The sequence below is a fragment of the Nannospalax galili genome, unplaced genomic scaffold (assembly GCF_000622305.1).
Source record: "Nannospalax galili isolate Female #2095 unplaced genomic scaffold, S.galili_v1.0 scaffold302, whole genome shotgun sequence".
NCBI classification, from domain to species: Eukaryota; Metazoa; Chordata; class Mammalia; order Rodentia; family Spalacidae; genus Nannospalax; species Nannospalax galili.
Window position 1 is genome coordinate 4,327,393 of NW_008350120.1, and position 20,729 is coordinate 4,348,121.

Genomic DNA, 20,729 nt, shown 5'->3' on the forward strand with positions numbered 1-20,729 from the left:
GTCAGGGACCTGCTTCAGAGCCATCCCAGAGAACTCGAACAGAAGGCAGACAGGCTCATCCAGGTTTCAGCTCTTTCTCTGGCTGGGAGGGGCACAAGAAGAGGTGGCCAGTCTGCCTGGACCTCCCCAGGAAACAAAATTCCCTGGGTCATTTAAAGAAAGGCGCTTGGGGGGGCGGGCTCCCTAGAAGACCTAGCCAGAGCCTAGAAAACCCGTGGGATGTAGTACAGACTGCAGTCCAGGGAAGCTATTCAGATCAGTAGCTGGATGCAAGGCTGGGGAAGCTGGGGTGCCTTGGCAGAACCCCAAAGCTGAGCTAGCAGGAAGCACACACCCAGCCTCGCACCCTATTTCTCCCGCCAGAGCCTCCTGGTCAAACAACACTTGCCTCTTCAAGTGGGGCTCGGGAGTAGGGGCAGCCGGGCAGCCCGCAAGTCTCAGGCCAAGGAGGCGGCGATTCAGAGGCGTGACCAGGGATTCCAGGGACTGACCCCCAGGGAAGCCAGCCGGCCACGGGCACAGGGGAGCTGCGCGGAGAGGATGCTTGCTGTGCTCTCCACTCCCACGGTGAACAAGGGCTGGTCTTCGGTGTGCAAAGAGGAGCCACAGCACTCAGGAGAGTGAAGCTACCCGGAGGCAAGGCCGGGTGTCCGCCAGGACCGCCATGTCCGCCAGGACCGGGTGCCGGCCTCCCTCCTTGACCCGGAGGCAAGGCCGGGTGCCCGCCAGGACCGCCATGTCCGCCAGGACCGCCATGTCCGCCAGGACCGGGTGCCGGCCTCCCTCCTTCCCTCCTTCCCTCCTTCCCTCCTTCCCTCCTTCCCTCCTTCCCTCCTTCCCTCCTTCCCTCCTTCCCTCCTTCCCTCCTTCCCTCCTTCCCTCCTTCCCTCCTTCCCTCCTTCCCTCCTTCCCTCCTTCCCTCCTTCCCTCCTTCCCTCCTTCCCTCCTTCCCTCCTTCCCTCCTTCCCTCCTTCCCTCCCTCCCTCCTTCCCTCCTTCCCTCCTTCCCGTGATGCTCTAGCTCAGGGCTGCTCACGCTCTTTCTACTTGCAACCCCTTTCTTTCTTTTTCTTCTTTCTGGTTCTTTTTTTTTTTGTCCTTTTGAGACAGGGTCTCCCTGTAGCCTCAGCTGGCCTGGAACTCAGGGCGATCCGCCTGTTTCTGCCGCCTGCGCCACCGCGCCTGGAAACACCTGAGAAACTTTTACCCAGGTAGAGAGTGTATAAAATAGGCTTAAAGAGCAAACATTTACTCATAATAAATCATAAATTTATTTGAAGACAATTCTTGGTGTACATCTAATTTTACCATTTCTTAATGACAAAAGCAAATTTTCATGCTAACAAGATGGATGTGTTTATTTTTACACAGAAAATTTAATACTGGCTGAACATTTGCTATTTTAGGATGTAGAACATATTTGATGTTTTTCAAAGTTTTTTTTTTTTTTTTGCTTGTTTATGTGTGGTACGCATGTGCTTATGTGTGTGGCCACGTGTGTGATTGAGGATGCACATGTAAGGATTCACATGTAACTGTGCACATGCATGTGGAGGCGTTGGTGGTGGGTGTGATGGTAATCTTGGTTGTCAACTTGACACATCGGGGAAGAGGGCACCTCAACCGAGGAATTCCTTCCATCAGACTGAACTGTGGCCTTCTTGACTGTTAACTGACGTAGGAGGGCCCAATGTGGGCAGTACCATCCCTAGGCAGCTGGGCGTGGGCTGTGTAGTTGAGCAAGCCAGAGGGGGGGCAGGCGTTCCTTCATGGCACCGCTTCAGCGCCTGTTCCCAGGTTTCTGCTTTGGCGTCCCTTGATGATGGACTGTGACCTGTAAGACAAGTAAACCCTTTCCTCCCGTTACTGTTTATCACAGCAACAGAGAATCAGGACACTGGGCTTCTTCCTCAGTCTCTTTCCAGCTTGTATATATGGAGTTAGGGTCTGTCACTTGAGCCCACTTTAGGTGGTCTAGTTAGCTAGCCTGCTCCAGTGTTCCCTGCTTTCTACTCCCAAGCACTAGGATTATAGGCAGACTACCATGTTCATTTGGTCTCTCTCTCTCCTCTCTCTCTCCTCTCTTTCACTCTCTCTCTCTCTCTCTCTCTCTCTCTCTCTCTATATATATATATATATATATATATGCCACATATATACACTCACCACATATATACCACATATAGAGCTCACAGAAATGCACCATACACATGTGGGTCCTGGGAACCTGAACGAGGCCCTCATGCTTGCACAGAGGTACTTCACCACTGAGCACCTCCCCAGCCTCTGGTCAGTACTGATCTTACAGTCGCCAGTGCAGACACTGCTGTTTTACATAGCACAAAGTGGCAGGGCTGTGTCAAGGTCCACTTTAGAAACTGTTGGAAATTCTGCCCTCATCCCAGTGTTCATTGAATGACTTTATAAAACTCCAGTCAGCAGCTCAAACAGAAATTCTTAAAATCAAACAATCCAAAGAAATACGACTTTGATAATTACAATGATGGTAAGAAAATATTAGTCTTTGTTCTCTACAAACTGTAAGAGCAAAACGTCTGTATGTGTAATGAAAACATTGCAGTCCATAATGTACCACAGTCTTGGGGTTTCAGGCGGCATTCACTGGCACTGTGTGGTATGGCAGCATGTGCAACAAAGGACCATTGGCTCACCTTCCTGCCGCCACCCGGCTGCCGACAGGATGCCCCACCTATCTCCATTCTCCCCTCACCTCTGCCATCCCCAGCCTGGCCTGCTTTTGCCCAGGTTGAACATAATCTTGCACCATAGGGTACAGATGCTTCTAGAAGACACCCAGCTGTGCTAACACTCAGCAAATGGGCTACTTTGGTCCCCCTCCTTGACCAGACAATATTGTGCCTGCAGGGACATGTGAATGTTGTGGGCCACACTGGAACCACAACCACAGTCCAGCCCTGGACTGGTGCTGTGTGGACAGCAGAGCCTGCCGGCCACTTGTGGGCTCTGCTGTTTTTACAACCCCACAGTTGCCAGGACTCTAAGGGCTTGGGAAGTAACTATGGAAAGGCAGGTTCACTGTTTATCTGGGGGCAAAGTACCTTAAACATGACCTTGAGCCCATGCAGTGATTAGCGCACACGCTCGCTAGAGGGGGAGACAGAGACAGAGAAAAACCATCGCAGGAGCGTGTGCCCAGCTCCATGAAGGCCTTCTGAGTCCTGGGTCCGTGCCATTGCTCTGTGTGAGCTTGGGAAACCCCCACATCCATGGGCGCCCGCAGGGACAACAAGAGATGGGGATGTCAGAGTGCATCTTGCTCCTTATTCGTTCAGGCATTACCTGAATGGCACACACACCTGTTCCCTCACTACAGCCCAGCATGGGCAGCACCTGAGCACAGCAAGCCTGAGGAAGGGGCACCAGCTAAACTTCCATCAACAGAGGCAGATTAGCAAGAGAGGCTTGGGGACATCACCCCCTCCCCCAGCTTAAAGCCAAACTCCCCGGTGTGACACCCAGGCCTTGACGTGGCTTGTTGCCCCAGCTCCATCTCCTCCCTCAGGAGTCCTCAGAGCCCCACACAGGAGGCCCTCACAAGAGCCCCGAACAGTGAAGTTGCCTTCTGCCTGGAGGGGCTTTCCTGGCTCCACCCCAGCCCCTATGACCACACACTGGAGCTGAAGAATATTACATGAGGCTCTCTACCCGCCCCGCCCCCCCCCCCCCCCCCCGGGGCTTGGCTAAGCTGCCCAGGCTGGCTTTGAACTTGTCATTTTTCAGGCTCTGGAGTGGGATGGCAGGCCTTGGTCACCAGCCCTGGCTCTGCATCTCAATGTACAATACTGTCTTCATGCCTGCATTAGGTAGACACACCCACCCCAGGAAGCCTGACCTTGGTGGCAAAGGGACACTAGATGTGATTATGTCAAAGCCCTTGATTTCCCTGGTCCTTCGATCCACTCACTGAGGTTGCTGGAGAAGCCACATCCTGGGCAGTTTACAAACACACATGGGAGGCTGGGCATGTTGAGACACACCCTTAATCCCAGCACTCTGGAGGCAGAGGCAGGAGGGTCTCTGTGAGTTCCAGGCTAATGTGGTATACACAGACATAACAAGTTCCAGGCCAGCCTGGGTTACATGGTGAGACCCTGTTTCAAAAACAAACAAGCAAGTAATAAAAACAAAACAACAACAAAATACCCATTGAATTCTCACAGTTATGGGAGCTGGATGTCTGAGACCTGGTGTCCGAGGCCACGTCCTGGTTCAGTGAGGCTGTCCCCTCATGCCTCTTCACTTGGTGGAAAGTCTCATCACACAGACACTGCTGCTGTCTGTGAGGTCTTCACCCTACCACCCTTGTCACTTCCTGAGGACCTCACCTCCTGACACCATCATGTTGGGAATGAGAATCTACCTCAGCTGTGGATTGAGGGGACATACACATGCAGAGCCATGGCACCCAGATTATGTAGGTGGCTCTGATGTAGCCAAGGGTCCTTGGACGTGAGAGGGTAGCAGGAGAGAGGGGATCAGAGGAGGGGCTAAGGCAGAAGGAACAGGTCCTACCAGGAGGCCAGCCCCCTGAGGTGCTTCGAGCTGCTGTGCTTGTGCTAATTTGTCACAGGAGTTCCATCTCTCCCAGAAGTGTGAGCTCCTGCAGGGCTTATGTAGACATTGGGTGACCTGTGCTCCGAACTGAGCACCTCCTGTACAGCAGGCTGGGGAGGGTTTGTCCAGTGGTATGTCTGAAGCAGGGAGGGAGGGAAGTGTGGGAGGGAGGAGGAGAAAGTGGAGGAGGGGGCAGAGCAGTGTGAAGGGGAGAGGGGGAGGGAGGGGAATATGGGAGAGGAGAAGGGGAAGAGAGGGAGGAGGAAGAGGAGGAGGAAGAGGAGAGGCTGGGGAGGTTACAGAGGGGAGGAGGAGGAAGAGGTGGTAATGAGAAAGGGAACGTGCTGTGGGGTGGGGAGGGGGTCAGGAGAGGGAGGAGAGTTGCTGGGGAGGTGGGGGTTGGCCAAAGTGAACCCTGCCTGTGCGACTTTGGCACGAATTTTAGGCATGTGCTTAGGGAGATCAAGGAACAGAAACCTCAGCCTCTTAGACACTGGCCAGGGGGAGGGCAGAAAGCACCTCCAGTGGATCTGAGGGCACAGAAGCCCCCAGGCCTCTGTCCACACCCCCTTTCTGCTGTAGCCCTCCACCAACTGAACAACTCACTCCCCATTCTGGAGGGGTGGCACCTGTGCTCCCCCTGTGGCTGGGGGCCTTCCCTGCCCCTCCTCACCCCCAGGCTGGCACTGCTTGACCTCTGGTCCCTCTTCTTTTTAAAGGTACTCTTACTGGATCAAGGCCCATCCTGCTCCAGGATGAACCCATCTTAACTCATGGTGTCTGAAAATACCCTATTTCCAAACAAGGCCACTTCTTGAGGGTCCACAGAGGACACGGTTTGGGGAACCCAACCAGCACCCCACCTGCCATCCCTAGTGCCTACTTCACCCTGCCACACCGTCCACATTCAGTTTCCAGATCTGCCAGCCTTTGTTGGCCACATTGACCTACATGAGCCTGAGTCACCCAGACCTGCTGTCCCGGGTGATGTGCTGGCCCGCCCGGCCACTTGATCCTCAAGCCACTCTGGACTTTGTCATAGCTGCAGTAACCTTCCTCTGAAGCACTTGCCCTGCTCCCCCTGCCCCACCTAGCCAGGCTCTTCTCCAGCTACCCACCTAGGACCACAGGGTCATTTAACACTGCTGTTCTCCAGGGGCAGCTGTACCAGGCCCAGCAGCAGCACAGCAAAAACAGCCTCTCCCGCCAGCCTGTGCTAAAGTTCCACGTCACCAAACTGAAACTAAGCAGTTAGATGACTTCCAAGAAATCAGGAGGCAACAGCCAAGTTCCCCAAACAGGTCTTTCCATAAGTCCCCTGGTCTTAATTCTTACAGTCTTAACCAAGCAGTCAGATGTGAAGCCCCTGGCCTACCTCTGCTCCGTCAGCCCACCTGTCAGAAGAGCCAGCCTCCTCGGTTTGGCCACCAGCACAGCACTTATCCACTGGATTGAAATGTTGCTGGATTCTAGAATCAAAAATGAAACAAGTCTGCTAAAGTCTAATTCTGTTCTTTGCAGTGGGTTAAGATCCCTGCAATCTTGGGGGGCTCCTGCCCAGCATCCACATGGGGTTATCTTTCCATCTACAGGGCTGAAGCTGAAGCATAAACCCACCTTCACCTGTCCTTTCCTGCATCCCTGGTCCTACTGTGCTGCCAACTCCGATGCCCCTTTGCTAAGTTGGAGGGTGATGTAAACAGAAATTCACGCCTGCCTTGCACTCCAGTGACATCACCATCACAAACCCCACCAAGCGCTCAACCCCCAGATCTGCTCCCCCTGTGCACCACCCGTGCCTTCCTCCCCGTGTCTGACGTGTCCTGGGCAGATGTGAACAATGTTTGCTCCCCCCAGATAGGGCACGGATGATGGATCAAAGAAACCACTCCATCCATGTCCAGCTTAGGGAACTAGGGACTCTGTCTACTGGGGTTACTGACAGGAGTGTGGGGGACTCAAAGGCATCATCAAAAAGCCCATCCAGGGCTGGCGAGACGGCTTAGTGGGGAAGTGTGTTTTCTATTAAAACTGATGACCTAGGCTCCATCCCTGAGACCCACATGGTAGGAGAGAACCCACTCCTGAGAGCTGTCCTCTGACCTCTGCATTCACATACTATGAACACACACACACACACACACACACACTAAATAAATGTAAAAGATATTTTTTAAAAAGTCACATTTTATGCATAGAAAAAAAAATACCTGGAAATACATACTTCAAAATGCCAACAGCAGTTATCTTTAGCAGGGACTAGCTCTGTGTGTGTGTGTGTGTGTGTGTGTGTGAGCACGCACACACAGGTGGGTTTGTGTGGTCAATCTCAGAAGTCTTCCTCAGTTACTGTCCATGTTACTTTGGGGGACAGGGTTTCTCTCTGAACCCAGCTCACTGATTTGGCTAGCCTGTCTGGCCAGCAAGCCCAGGATCCCCCGTCTCTGCCTTCCGAGTGCTGGGATTACAGGTGAGTGCTACTGCACTTGACTTTATGTGGACTCTGGGGAATCAGTGCACACCTTACCAACTCACCCTTCCCCTCAGCCCTAGAAATGATTTTTTAAGTATTTTTTTTTCTCTTGGACTGGAGAGGTGTCTCAGTAGCTAAGAGCAATGGCTGCTCTTGCAGAGGACTCAGGTTCAGTTCCCAGCACCCACATGCTGGCTAACAACCATCTGTAACTTCAGTTCCAGGGGATCCAGCACCCTCTTCTGACCGTTGAGAGCATTGCACAACATAGGTGCACTTATATGCAGGCAATACACTCATACACAAAGTTTTTAAAAAAATATTTTTTCGCAATAGTTTACAGTGAACATGAGATGCTTTTTATTAAAATAACCAATATATTTAGCCACCTACTCTAAGAATACGTGCTATAAGTGATTATTGATATCACAGAAAGAATGACAGGAAAAAAGGGGTGGTGGTGGTGGCTCGCTCTGGCTCCTTGAGCCATGACTGTTCTGCTGTTCTGTGCACAGTGGTGGAGGCAGGGTGCTTGGTCTCACCTGTGTGCTCCCCAGGGACTCAGGGATCACAAGGTGGTAAGCTCAGCAGCATCTGGAAACTCGTGCAGTCAGCACACTGGTAAAGACTAGCAGAAAGCAGAAGAACCCAAGGGCTCCATCGCACTCGTCTCCCTAAAGACTCACTCCAGCCTCCCGCCTGGAGAAGGGCCTGATCTTCTGTATCCAGCATAAACCAGCAGGCCTCAGACTATTTGAATATGGTTTCTGATAGCCAGGCTGCATCTCTGGGAGCCTCAGTTCAAACTCTTCCCTGCCAGGACCCTATACAGTCTTCAATCACCAAACACAATGGTGAACTCTACCCATGGAAGCCCACAGCAGCCCCCAGGGGACCCCACAGAACCAGACCACAGGGCATCCTTTATATCCTCAGGGAAATTTGGTCTGAGTACCAGAACAGTCACACAAGTTCTGCAGCCCCAGGAGACCCCATGGATTAGGACCATGGCTTGCTTTATGCCAGTGCTGATGGGGAGACGAGAGCAGGAGAGGGTAGGCTGTATTAGCACTGGCTTGGTAAGTCAACAATCCTCTGGTATTCTAGCTACTTTTTCTGTTGCTGTGATAAAACACTAACCAGAACCAACTTGGGGAGGAAAGGGTTGATGTCATCTTCTAAGTTACACAGTCCATCGTCAACGGAAATCAAGGCGGAAACTTTACGGAGGAACCCGGAGGCAGAGACCATGGAGGAAGCTGCTTACTGGCTTACTCACCAAAATTTTCTTAGATGGTCCAGGCCCACCTGCCTAGGAATGGCACCACCCATAGTGGGCCATTCTACACCAATCAGCAATCAAGAAAATGGCCCACAGGCCAATCTGATGGAGGTAATTCCTCAGCTGGCTGCCCCTCGTCCTAGGTTTGTGTCAAGTTTATAAAAACTGACTATCCAGGTTGGAGAGAGGGCTCAGCAGTTAAGTGCACTGACTGCCCTTGCAGAGGACCCGGGTTCAATTCCCAGCACCCACATGGCGGCTACGAACTGTCCTTAACTCCAGTTCCAGGGGAATCCGAAGCCCTCTTCTGACCTCTGTGGCATTGCACGACATGGGTGCACTCACATACATACATGCAGGCAATACACTCATACACATAAAATAAAAACAATAAAGAAAATATTAAAAAAGAAAAATGTATTTAATGACCTCTGCGGCACTGCACAACACGGGTGCACTCACATACATGCAGGCAATACACTCATAAAAATAAAAAAATAAAATATTTAAAAAAATAAAAACTAACTAGCACAGCCTGCACACAGCAGTTGGCTAAAAAATATCAATAGCACCTTTCCACATGGGAGGTAAGCAACACAGAAATCCATAACATTATTAGAAGCCATGTGTTATTATAAGGTCAATCACAAGGAAAGAATCCATCGGGCAAGATCAGACAGACTGGCCTGTGGAGAAGGGGCCCAGATACACCTCAGGACCCACAAGACAGATGCCTGGTCCTAGGAAGTGGCTGCCTTCAGTAGACATTCTGTGCACACTGGTGTTTCACTATCAAATCAGTGACACGTGGCCTCGTTACAGTGCGCTGGGGATATTTACACAGGTGCTGTTTTCTCAAATCTACTATAGGACCCGCAGCTGATCGACAGGAAGCATCTGGCACATCCTTTCCCAGAGACCTTTAACAACTAGCTATTGCCAGCCATTGAGCAGCCCCGGTTTTTGCTGTTGAAAACACCCCCAATGTTATTCTGAGAGTGTGTACAGTACCAATGCCCCTCTACTCATTGTGCATAACCTTCTTGGATAGAGTGCCAGGACGCCCACCACCCAAATTGCAACATTCCTAGAAGTCAAAACTGCTTTTAGCTGGGCATGGTGGCACATGCCTTTAATCCCAGCACTCAGGAGGCACAGGCAGAGGCAGGCAGATCTCTGGGATGGAATCCAGCCTGGTCTGCCTAGAGAGTTCCAGGCCAGCTGGGGCTACAGGGAAACCCTGTCTCCAAAAGTAAAAATAAAATATTAAAAACACCTGCCTTGAGCCCTTGGGAACAACGCAGAGCCTGGCCAACAGGGCTTAGAGGGGAGTGGACAGCATATGAAAGTCCCAACCTAAGGGAGGGGAGAAGGCAGCCTGGCCATCCTGCATGCTGTGTCATGCTCAGAAAGTGGCGATCTCCTCCCCCCAAGAACTTGGAGAGCTTAGGAAAGTAACTTTAAACAATCTTTTGGGGGCTGGAATGAGGGCTCAGAGGTTAAGAGCACTGACTGCTTTTGCAGAGGACCCGGGTTCGAGTCTCAGCACCCACATGGAGGCCTACGAACCGTCCTTAACTCCATCCAGTTCCAGAGGAATCCGAAGCCCTCTTCTGACCTCTGCGACACTGCACGACAGGGGTGCACTCACATACACGCAGGCAATACACTCATACACATAAAATGCAAATAATAAAATATTTTTTAAAAAACAATCTTTTGGCACAGAACCACACACCCAAACCAGGGAGGCCACAAAGTGCCATCTCAGGCGGGCTCATGAGCCCTGTGACCTTAAGCCTCTAGGGTCTTGGCCAGGAGCCCTGCAGGCAGCCCAGGGCCACTCGGTCTGCTTCAAGAACACCTTCCATCGATAGGCTTTGTTCCACAGGAGGAGGGCGTGGAGGACCGTGTCTGGTCCTCCCCACGGGATGTCAGTCATCACACACGACAGCGCACCTGCTGCTCCGCCCTCGAGCTCGGGGGTCCTAAGAGCCCTGCATGGCTGGCGCTGCCACCCTGCGCAAAGACCCCGGGAGCGGGCAGGACCCACGCCCGCGGGGCCTTTCCTGGGGACCCTGGGGCCACGCAAGGTCTCGGGAACCCGGACAGGTGACGGCCCCGCGTACCCGGAGCCTGCACGCGCCCTGGGGTCGACGGGACCCGGGAGGTCGGGGGACGGCGGACAACCCCCTAATGCTGCGCGCGCCCGCCTCGAGCGCGCGTGCCGGGCGCCGGCCCCGCGGTGGCGTGTGCACACGTCATATGGGTCGCCTGCCTTCCATTGGCTCCGGCCGCCTCACCAGACCGGCTGCGGACGGGCGCGCGTGCAGGGCGGGGTCGGGGGGAGCCACGCCCCGGGGCGGTGCGCGCGGGCGGCGGGTAGGCCGGGCCGCGTCACGTGGTGCCCAGCCCCGGCCCGCCTTATAAGCCGCGCGCCCGCCCCGGGCTGCGGCCGCTCTTGGGCCGACCGGGCGCGCCTCCCTCGGCCTGTCCACGCCGCCTGCGCTCCAGGAGGCCCTCGGCAGCTACCGCGTGGGGCGCGCGGGGCTGCGGCTACGGCTTTGCGCTCCGTGGCCTGCGCGCACCGATGCCCAGGCTGCACGACCACCTCTGGAGCTGCGCCGGCGCCCCGACGCACCTGAGCCCCCCGCGAGCCCGGGCCGCCGAGGTGGAAGGCATGATCGCCGCGGCCCGGCGCCTGCAGACCCCCGCGGCCCCCGACCCCGCGCTCCGCGGCCCCCGAGGGGGTGCAGCGGGGTGCGGCGCGCGCCCCGGCAGCTGGCATCACCACCTGGTGCAGCGGAGCCTGGTGCTCTTCTCCGTCGGCGTGGTCCTGGCCCTGGTGCTCAACCTGCTGCAGATCCAGCGGAATGTCACCCTCTTCCCGGATGAGGTGATCGCTACCATCTTCTCCTCCGCCTGGTGGGTGCCCCCTTGCTGTGGCACGGCAGCTGGTGAGTGCCCCTTCCTAGTTCGGGGACGCGTCTGCTAGGCACTCAGTCCTCAGCCTGCGAGGAACGTTTGTTGGAGAACGGAGCCACCCCGGGGGTGGCATCTGGGGGAATGACTGGGGGCCGGAGAGGGTCGGGAGCCCCAGATGCTGGCGGGGTGACAGGCGGAAGTTGGAGGAACTAGTGATGGAGATGAGGTCCGGAGATAATTGGCCGTTTACGCGGAGGAGTCTCAGCCCTCTAGCGCCCAGCGACCGAGTAGCAGCTGTCGTGCAGCGCCTATGCTGGGGATTGGCCGCCTGGAGAACTGGTGAGGGCTACGCCACGCGGCTATTGGCTGCCCGAGCAAACATGCTACCCCGCTGGATAACCGAAAACAAACCATCACGTGCGCGCAGGAGGCGGTTGCCTGGGGACCGACTTCTTCCTTCTGCTGATAGCCAAGTGAACTGTGGCTGGCAGCCAGGCATTCTGGAGCTCGGTGGCCTGGTAGACTTGGGACCGGAGGAAGGGAGGAGCCCCTGTTGAAAGGTTGGGTTTTAGCACCTCTCAGGCTCAGCCAAACTTGGGAGAGGGGGACAGTTATTTTTAGTAGGATTTGGTGATCATTTAGCCGGGCTTAGAGAAATGTTGCACAGACAGCTCAGCAGATCCATGAATGTTTGGCATTGCGAGCATCTGTTCCCAGGGCGCTTATTGGGCAGGCACTCTATGCCACCAGGGCCAGTCGCTGTAAGGGCAGGTTTCCTCCAGAGTCAGGTGGGACCCCCCCCCTCCCGCCCAGCTGTGCCGTCAGGACAGCTGGCAGCCTGCTTTGAAGCCAGCTTTTGTTGACTGCCTGCCTGTGCCGGGCCTCGCTGCTCCTTTGGGTGCCGTAGCTGAGTCACATTGAGTGTGATGTGCAAGGTGCTAGCTTCCCCAGTTAGCCTCTGGTATTGGTTCTCAAGGCTGCCTTCCAGCCCAGGCAGTGTTAGGGGTGTAGATCCTTGTGCCACCCAGGACGCCGCAGTTGTGCGGAGAGTTTTTATCTCTATTCTCTAAACACTTTACCCATTATGGCTGTACTGACTGAAAATTCTTGCTTACTTTGGTCCAGGGATGGCCTCCTGCAGGCTAAGCAAACGCTCTGCTACTGAGCGCCACCCTTACCACCCCCCACCCCCGCACTTGATGGGGTCTTTTTTAGGAAGATGTTGTAGATTTGAAATTCAAATTCCATTTCTCATATACATGGAACACAGTACTTTAGTCCTTTGAACTTGAAACTTGATCTTTAATTTAAGTGGAATATTCGTCCTGAAAGCATCAAGGAATTCCCGGGATGTCTAACGTGGTGCCTTTATCTGGATGCTTGGCTCGCTTGGCCTGCACCTGCAGCTCCTCACTGGAGTTGGAATGGCTGCTTTCACCACAGGCAAGGTGGAATGATGGCCTGGCTCTGAGGTCTTAAACTTGGATGCAGTTTACATGTGCACCTTGTGTCCTACAGAGCCTTGCCCACTGCACTGCGGGCAGCAGGTCGGTGCCAGCCTTGGGCCTGTTTTCATCACCTCACTCTAATTTAGAATATCCAACTTGCCACTGTCCACAAGTTTAGAGGAGTCTGAGCCAGTAAAGACGGACCACAGGAGCTCTTCCCCCTCCACCCTGCACTTTACTTATATAACCCTCATTTCACACCTGAGAAGACAGGAGGAGGCACAGCCTGTGACTGGCAGCAAAGCATTCCCTTCCTGGGCCCCTACCCCTTCCACCGTATGAGACTTGGCCCCGCTGGGACCAGGTCAAGACCAAGTGAAACCAGTGTGTGGTGGCCTTGCCACCTTTATCCACAGGCTGTCCACAGTAGCAGCTGGTGTCTCCTGAGTGCTGGAGCCCCTTAAAGATCAAGTCCAGTGATCCTCAGTGGAGTCAGCAGAAAGGAGAGCATCCCATCATGGGCCTCGCGGCCTGTGCTGGGGGCCACAGGTGTTCGTGAATGCTCACCTTTGAAATGGGAATTCTACCTGATGAAGTAGAGTGAGCTGTTAGCCATTTCAGTTTTGTATTGAGGCAAAGGTGGATACATTATAAATTAATTATTAATATGGACTATTGAACTCTTCATTGATTTATTAGTGTTTACTGAAACATTTACTCACAAAATAACTAATTTTTGTTGTTTAGAGACAGGGTCTTGTTATGTAGCACTGGCTGGCCTGGAACTTGCTGTATAGATCAAGCTAGCCTCAAATTCATAGAAATCCACCTGCCTCTGCCTCCTGAGTCCTGGGATTAAAGGCTGATTTTTAAAAAAGAAACTTCACTGGGCATGGTGCACATGACTTTAATCCCAGCAAAGGCAGGTGAGATACGAGCCAGCCTGGTTGACATATGGAGCTCCAGGCCAGCTGTAGCTACAGAGAGATCCTGTCTCCAAAGTAAATAAACAAATAATAAATTAATTAATTAAATAAAAAGAAAAAGAAACTTCAAAACAGTATAATTTAGGCTTAAAGAATACTGGTTGGAATTCTGTTAATAATGACTACACAATGACTGATTTTAGCCAGCATGATCTAATCCTGTTTTTTTCTTCTTTAAACAGCTGTTGTTGGCTTACTGTACCCCTGTATTGACAGTCACCTGGGAGAACCCCACAAGTTCAAGAGAGAGTGGGCCAGTGTCATGCGCTGTATCGCAGTGTTTGTCGGCATCAACCATGCCAGTGCTGTATCCTCAGCTGGTGTGCTGTGTCCACGTGCTATGTGGGCTGTGCCAGAGTGTCAGTACTCAGGGAGCACTCACTGTCCTTTACCTCATCCAGTGTGACAGGCTGCAGGCAGCGGGATCTCCGAGGTTTGGTTCCTAGGGGCTTTTGACTCATTTTAGGACACAGTTGTGATCACCCCAGGGGCAGAGTGGGTTTGGTGTTGCCTTCCTGGAGTATCCGGTTCTTGGAGTGGATTTTATAAATTCACCTTTATCAGCTCTCCCTGTGGCCTTCTATCCCGGTGACATGGCCACTCCGGCCAGGAAATCGCAGCTGTCACCTCTTGCCCGCAGTCCAAGTCCAGTCACGGAGGCCCCTGAGCTTCTCGCCTCTGTGGATGCACTCATCCACCTGGTGCACTGTGTTTTTATGTATTGTATTTCCTGTGAAAATGGTCCATTTACCAGCATACCCTTCAAATATTTAGTTTCTAGAACAACTCGGGGGAAAAGGTATTTTCCAAGTTGTGCATCCACTTACAGGGTCCTTTCCCTTCTTAAGCATGTAAGCCAGCTCTGAGAGAAGTTTCACTGCCACACGTTAACAGTGTTGTAACAGAGTGTGACTTAACCTCGCTTCTGCCATCCTGGCTGGGTCACCCAGTAAAAATGTGGAGGTAGTGTGTGTTTATTTCAAATTACTGAAAGGAGAAAGGGAAGTAGAGGCGGCTTCAGTGGGCTCCCACAGCTTTCAGGAAGTTTGCTCCCAGAGTCCCTTGGTAGTCTCACTGCTCATCACTACAGGTGACGAGTTATTTGTGATGATAAAACCTATGAGTACTTGTGTGATTGAATTTGTTTTTTCGTCTTATAAATTATGAAACTTTTCCTTAACTTTTACATCACCAGAAATTGGATTTTGCCAATAACGTTCAGCTGTCCTTGACTTTAGCGGCCCTGTCTTTGGGTCTGTGGTGGACATTTGATCGCTCTCGAAGCGGTCTTGGGCTTGGGATCACCATCGCCTTCCTAGCCACGCTGATCACCCAGTTCCTTGTGTATAATGGTGTCTATCAGTAAGTGTGTGTTTCCAGATGTTACTTGGCTTTTATAAGAGCACCACTAAATGCAGGTAGTTTGTGTTTTGTCTTTTTATGCAGAATGACTCAAAAAATTACAAAATGCTGCTTTTTCTCGACTCATATTACAAACACACCATCCGTAGCTTCATGTAGAGGAAGGTCCAGAACTTTCCAGCATTGGCATTTGGCACTGGCTTTCTGACTGACAGACGTCTCATGTACCTCCATCACAGAAAGTCTGGGGCCTGAGTTGCTGGGTAAATAGACTGCTGAGGTTCTCTGTTTCTTCTCTAGGTATACATCCCCAGATTTCCTCTATATTCGTTCCTGGCTCCCATGTATATTCTTCTCAGGAGGCGTCACAGTGGGGAACATAGGACGGCAGTTAGCTATGGTAAGTGCAGTGGCCACTGTCTGATCACTTCAGGTCTATAAACTTGACAGATACATTTTGTGTTGATGTTTGTCTCATTCATTCAGATTCAACAGCAACAGTTAATGAGGAAATTCTGTGTAAAATAAAAACAATATGTAGCTAGGTCTTTGTTAGGTTAAGATTTACAGATTTGTAATCAGATGTTCATGCTGGAGAGCACCTGGAGTTCCAAAGCAGGTATGTATTGCAGGTATGTCCACTAGTCAACTGCAGAGAAAATTCTGGAATGGCTGCAATAACTGGTTCGTAGGGTTTCCCTCAGGATCATGTACTTGTGGGTGCCGATGGTGCTGGGAACATATTCCTCAGCCGTGGACAGATCAGGGGACAGCATGGTCAGCACTTTACTGCCCGTCTGCAGGGCACAGGGAAGGGGCCTAGAGAATGCTGGGGCAGTGGAAGGGAACTGCCACATTTGGGCATTGCACCCACTCTTCCTGAAAGAGAAATACCGTGTCCCAAGATCCAGAGCCTACTGCAAGATAGACAGGAAAATGAATTCAAGGACCATTTTAGCAGCTCTTTTCAGTAGGAATTGCCATTTGAACACTTAGGTATAGATGCAGACATGTTATTTCAATATGGCTTTGACCCATGGCTTAAGTGAAAGGACGCTCACAGAACAGTGATGAAGAGATAAACTCTGGGCTTTGCTCCGAGCTCCCCTCAGTGCTCCACGCTCGATTTTCAGTCAGTCCTGTTTTTGCCCCAGCTGACACCCATTCATGGGAAGTTGAACTTGAAGACCACTTGGCTGTTTCACAAAAGTAGAAGTCATTTCTGAAGGACGGAACTCACAAAGTAGTCCATTGGTTTCTGAGTCTGAAGTGTCTTCTCCTGCCAACCAAAATTAATACACTGACAAAACTTCCCGTCTCCTGACAGAAACAGAAAGCTTTGCTTTCTTTGGTATTAAAAGCCGGACATGGTAGTGCATGCTTGTGATCCTAGCACTGAGAAGACTAAGGTGGCAGGCTCTCGAGTAAGGCTAGCCCAGGCTACTTCATAAGGCCTTGTCTCAAAACTTAACAAAACAAACCAAAGAAATCTGCCTCACATGGAAATGCGATGCTTTCTCCACACACCGCAGTTCCCCGCAGAGCCGACCATGTTAGTGATCAGTGGAAGTGAGCGAGCTGAGGCTGGTGCTTGAGATGTGTTTCAGCTCTTGGGGACGAATCATTCAGACTCTTATTAAAGAGTAAATTGGCCCTCGCAGGCTGACAAGTCTAAAAAGTGTTTGGAGCTATGACCTGGGGTTGACCTGTGGAATCCTTCACACTGTGGCTTCTGCGGCACCCACAAGGTCTACATACCTAGGAACAGTTAGAAGGGGACACTAAAAACCAAGCAAAGCTAGGTCTTGAAGACTGTCTCCCAGGGCCCTTGCCACCCTCCTGTGTGTGTTTGATGTTCAGTTCTTTCAAGCACTGTTGTTCTTGACTGTCGTTCCCGGGAACTTGAAAGGAGACGTGACTTCTTGCATGCCCTGTAATGCCAAAGTTGGCTTTGCTAGAGTTCAGTGTTCTGTGGTTTCTTGCATGTGCTATTTGTTTTCTCTACATGTCTTTGTTCTGTGAGTCTACAATGAAGCGTGTCATCAGCCTGTGTGTTTAGAGGGAGACATTTCTAGAACCTGCAGTTGTTGATGTTTGCATTCAAAGGCCTTCTCTCAAGGAGTAAGTTTTCGCAGTACAAACAGCAGCTGATTAAAGTGTGAGTGTCTGGCCTTGCCCCTGGGGTCCTGGCTGTGGAGCCAGCCTCTGCTGCTAGGTCCACTTGCACCTCGTCTGAACAGTCAGACCACTGGGGACAGCCTTGGCTCTGCCAGCAGAGCTGACACTGGCTGCTGTCCGTGAGGCCTTGTGTTGAACATGTCTGTTCAGATATGATACTGGAGCTCTCATAACTCAGGTGTGAGCTGTGATTAGCCTGGTTTTATAGAGAACTTGATGCTTAGGCAATTCAAACAGCTTATCCAAGTGGGTCGAGTTTGAACCTTGTTTCTCACACTATACTGCCCTTTACATACAGCACATGTCTGTCATCAGTCCTCCAAACAGGTATAAAATAATCTGTTGGTGTCCTGGGTGCAGTCTTACCACTTAGAACACATTGCATAGCCAGCCCTGGTGGAAGGTCAGGTGGCCGTGTTACAGTCTGTCTTGGCTCTTTTGTCTTACACTGGTATAGACCTGACTAGTCTCCTGAAGATCATACATTCTAAAATTTTGCTTTATAGTGCACTGGTACAGGTAATAAAATCTGATGACTTGATTTTCTTTCCAAGTGACGGTAATAGTATCATCCAGGCCTGGTGGCTCATGCGTTTAATCCCAGTACTCAGGAGACAGAGGCAGGTGGATCTCTATGAGTTCAAAGCCAGCCTAGTCTACATAACGAGCTCTAGATTAGCCAGGGCTACATGGTGAGAAAACAAAGCATGCCATTTGTTTTTTCTGTTTGGAGCCTTCCCTCTTGTTTGTGTGAAATGGGTCATAACACTTTGGAATTGTCAGAACGAAGGGGGAGTATGCTTTCTAGAAGGTCTTCAGTGGCTTCACACAGACGTTTCTCACCCGTCACTCATCTTCAGGGTCCTCATGTCAGGCACCACTGTCTCTAAGAACGGCTGCTTGGATGGGAGCTGCACAGCAGGCGCCCCAGGCTCTGGAGGCCATGGGAGGTGTTTACCTCCTGTGTGCTGCCAGTGCTGCGGCCTCTGTGGTCACTCCAGTCGTCAGCTCCACCAGCTAGACAGCATCCCACACGCAGTCAGCCCCGAGGGCCTGGCAGTGATTCACAGGGCTGGCATGGAGAGACACGATTCAAACCTGACTGCTCGGGTGACAGCGACTCCTGACAGGGCAGGTGGAGCAGAGGCCTCCTCCAGATAAACAGGCTGAATTAAAACAGGGCCCTGGATGAGCCAAGTCAGCTCTCAGGAGCACCTGTCTCACCTTGACGTGGGTGGTGCACTTTGATGGCGCTGTTTCCTTTGGGTGGTGGCTGAGTCAGGCCTGCACCATGGGTGTCTGAGTCGGCCATAAGAGGCCCGATGGAAGGGCTTTAGCAGCTCCACCCCCTCTGCCATGGGGCAGTGGGTAGAGCTGGTGGTGTACATCTGAGCCTGCCATCCTGGGCAAGATGAGGGCAGTCGGCTGCCTTTGGTGCTTCCTTCCCTGACAGTTAAATTTGTGCACTGACTTTGCTCGTCTGTCTTTACCTGCTCAGGGTGTTCCTGAAAAGCCGCACAGTGACTGAGCTTTGGCAAAGAGGAAGCAGGATGAGGAGATGCTGTGGTCCTGGGTGTGATGAAGACCGTCTTTTCCCTCAATGTTCTGTTTAGATTGGGCTGATGACAAGTGACTCCTGAAAGACATGTTCTCTTGGTCTAGAATAGCAACATGGAGACGAGCGACTTACCTTACACCTTGCCCACCCGTCCCCACGTCCGTCTGCACTGGAACATTCCATCCCAGGCTGTGTGTGGGAGTCGGTAGGGGAGGGGGGTGATTATAGAGTATTCAATTTCATTTACATCATTCAAAGCAGGTTGCCATATTTCAAAGCCTTGAACTCAAACTAAATTACCAACTGGCAGTTTTGTGTCGGTGCCCAAAAGAGATAGGTTGATGGTGCTTAACAAAGGTGACGTAGGGGAGAGTAAGATGTTTATCCAGAAGGTTAAAATACAGGGTTGTGTAAAAGCAGCAGCAGTGGAGAGAGGTCGCCCTGCCGTGGTCCCAGCTGAGGTATTATCCAGGTCACTTCCAGGCAGGTGCAGGAGTGTGGGTCTCACCAGTGAGGAAACTAAGCCTTTCACTGCTGGGCGGGTTTGTTGACAATCTTACTGAGAGCCGAAGGCAGTGGAAGGTCATAATGCTGTGCTGGAATTTTCACCTCAGTTTATCAAGTTTTATCCAAAATCTGTACCATCCACAAGCGAGTGCCTGTCTGCCGTGTTTCAGTCTTAGTGAGCCGAAATTGTTTGTTACTCCAGAGTAGAGAGGACTATTTTTTCCACAGCCCTATGGAACTTGCAATCCGTGATTGCCTTGTAAAAAGGAGAGCGTGTGTCACTGCGTTGGACATGCGGTGTCTCCGACACGCGATGTTGGCGGTGAGCACAGTGTATTCGTTTAATGGTATACACCGTCTTGGACCTAATTTGCAAGTATTGGGTCTTCAACTTCAAGTGCAATGTATCTGAAAACCAATCTGAGCCTTGTATTCTCTTAAATATTTATTTTTTTTAAACGCGTGAGCTGTTCCAGAGAAGGGTTCTGGGGTCATTTCAGAGCTGCGTGGAGGTGAGCTCAGCAATATTTCCTGTCAGTGTGACCTCTGCCACACCCCTCCACTGAGCCCTAGTGCTTTCACAGACTCCAGATTTGTGGATTTAGTCATTTTTACTTACAAATTTACCTTTTTTTTGTATTCTTCAATTTAAATGTTTTTGGTTTGTCTGGGTTGCGGTCCACTCGTGTGGTGATCCCCTTGCGGGCTTTGCTTGTTGCATTTTGAGGAAAGCGTCTTGAGTAAACCTTAGGTATCTGAAATTAGTTTTAGAGGAATTTTGTTTAAAAGAAAATGAATCATTTTCTGAACTTTGGAGTGATCCCTTACTCATTTTTCTGGACATGAAACAAATAATTAGTTCTGCCAAGACATTCTCCAGTGAAGAGGTCAGCACCCTGCAAAGAAAGGCAGACCAAGTGGATCTGAAATACTTGATCATACATGATTAGTATTTTTTTCTTTTAAACTGGAAGCAAAATCTGTTAGAAATAACGTAGCCAAAACTGTGAATCTGAAGTTTTTTTTGCCAATAGTTTATAACAGATATATTGAACCAAAGTGATTCACGTTTGTAAAAATGTAAACTAGTATGAACCAAATTTGCACTATCCCCTTCTGAACACCCAGCGAGGTTTGTGTCTAGGCTGAGTTCTCAGCACTGTCTTTTTGCATTCTTTTTTTACTTTTATTAAAGGTTCAAAACCAGTCATTGCATTTATGAGTTTTTCTTCTAAAAATAGCGTCACATTCTGTAGGGTGTTAGAATTTATGAGGGAAAAGTAGCTTTTTTTGCTCCTGAAGTTTTATGGAATTTTGACACAACTTTTGGGAAGTGTCATTTGAAGCTGGTTTCCATGTGGTGGGAGCAAAATGAAACCAGGCGGAACCTGCCACTGCCCCACCCACTGATGTCC

At 51.2% G+C, this 20,729-nt stretch overlaps 1 protein-coding gene and 1 long non-coding RNA gene across 3 annotated transcripts; one reads left to right on the forward strand and one right to left on the reverse strand.

Moving 5' to 3' along the window:
* Positions 1–1,431: 1,431 nt before the first annotated feature.
* On the reverse strand, positions 1,432–11,272 carry LOC103745337. Its single transcript, XR_607751.3, has 3 exons — positions 11,145–11,272; positions 5,971–6,064; positions 1,432–1,833 (listed from the first exon to the last, which is right to left on the reverse strand). It is a non-coding gene; the product is annotated as an uncharacterized LOC103745337 (long non-coding RNA).
* On the forward strand, positions 10,800–20,521 carry Insig1 (insulin induced gene 1). Of its 2 annotated transcripts, none has more exons than XM_029570475.1 (5): positions 10,800–11,307; positions 13,892–14,016; positions 14,905–15,071; positions 15,372–15,471; positions 16,226–18,078. In XM_029570475.1, the coding sequence occupies exons 1-5, from the start codon at positions 10,941–10,943 to the stop codon at positions 16,295–16,297; spliced, it is 831 nt and encodes a 276-aa protein (XP_029426335.1). In that variant the 5' UTR covers positions 10,800–10,940; the 3' UTR covers positions 16,298–18,078. The 2 variants fall into 2 exon arrangements, with proteins under 2 accessions (XP_029426335.1, XP_008845483.1); XM_008847261.3 differs by lacking the exon at positions 16,226–18,078 and adding an exon at positions 18,748–20,521 and having other exon boundaries at positions 10,803–11,307.
* Positions 20,522–20,729: the final 208 nt, after the last annotated feature.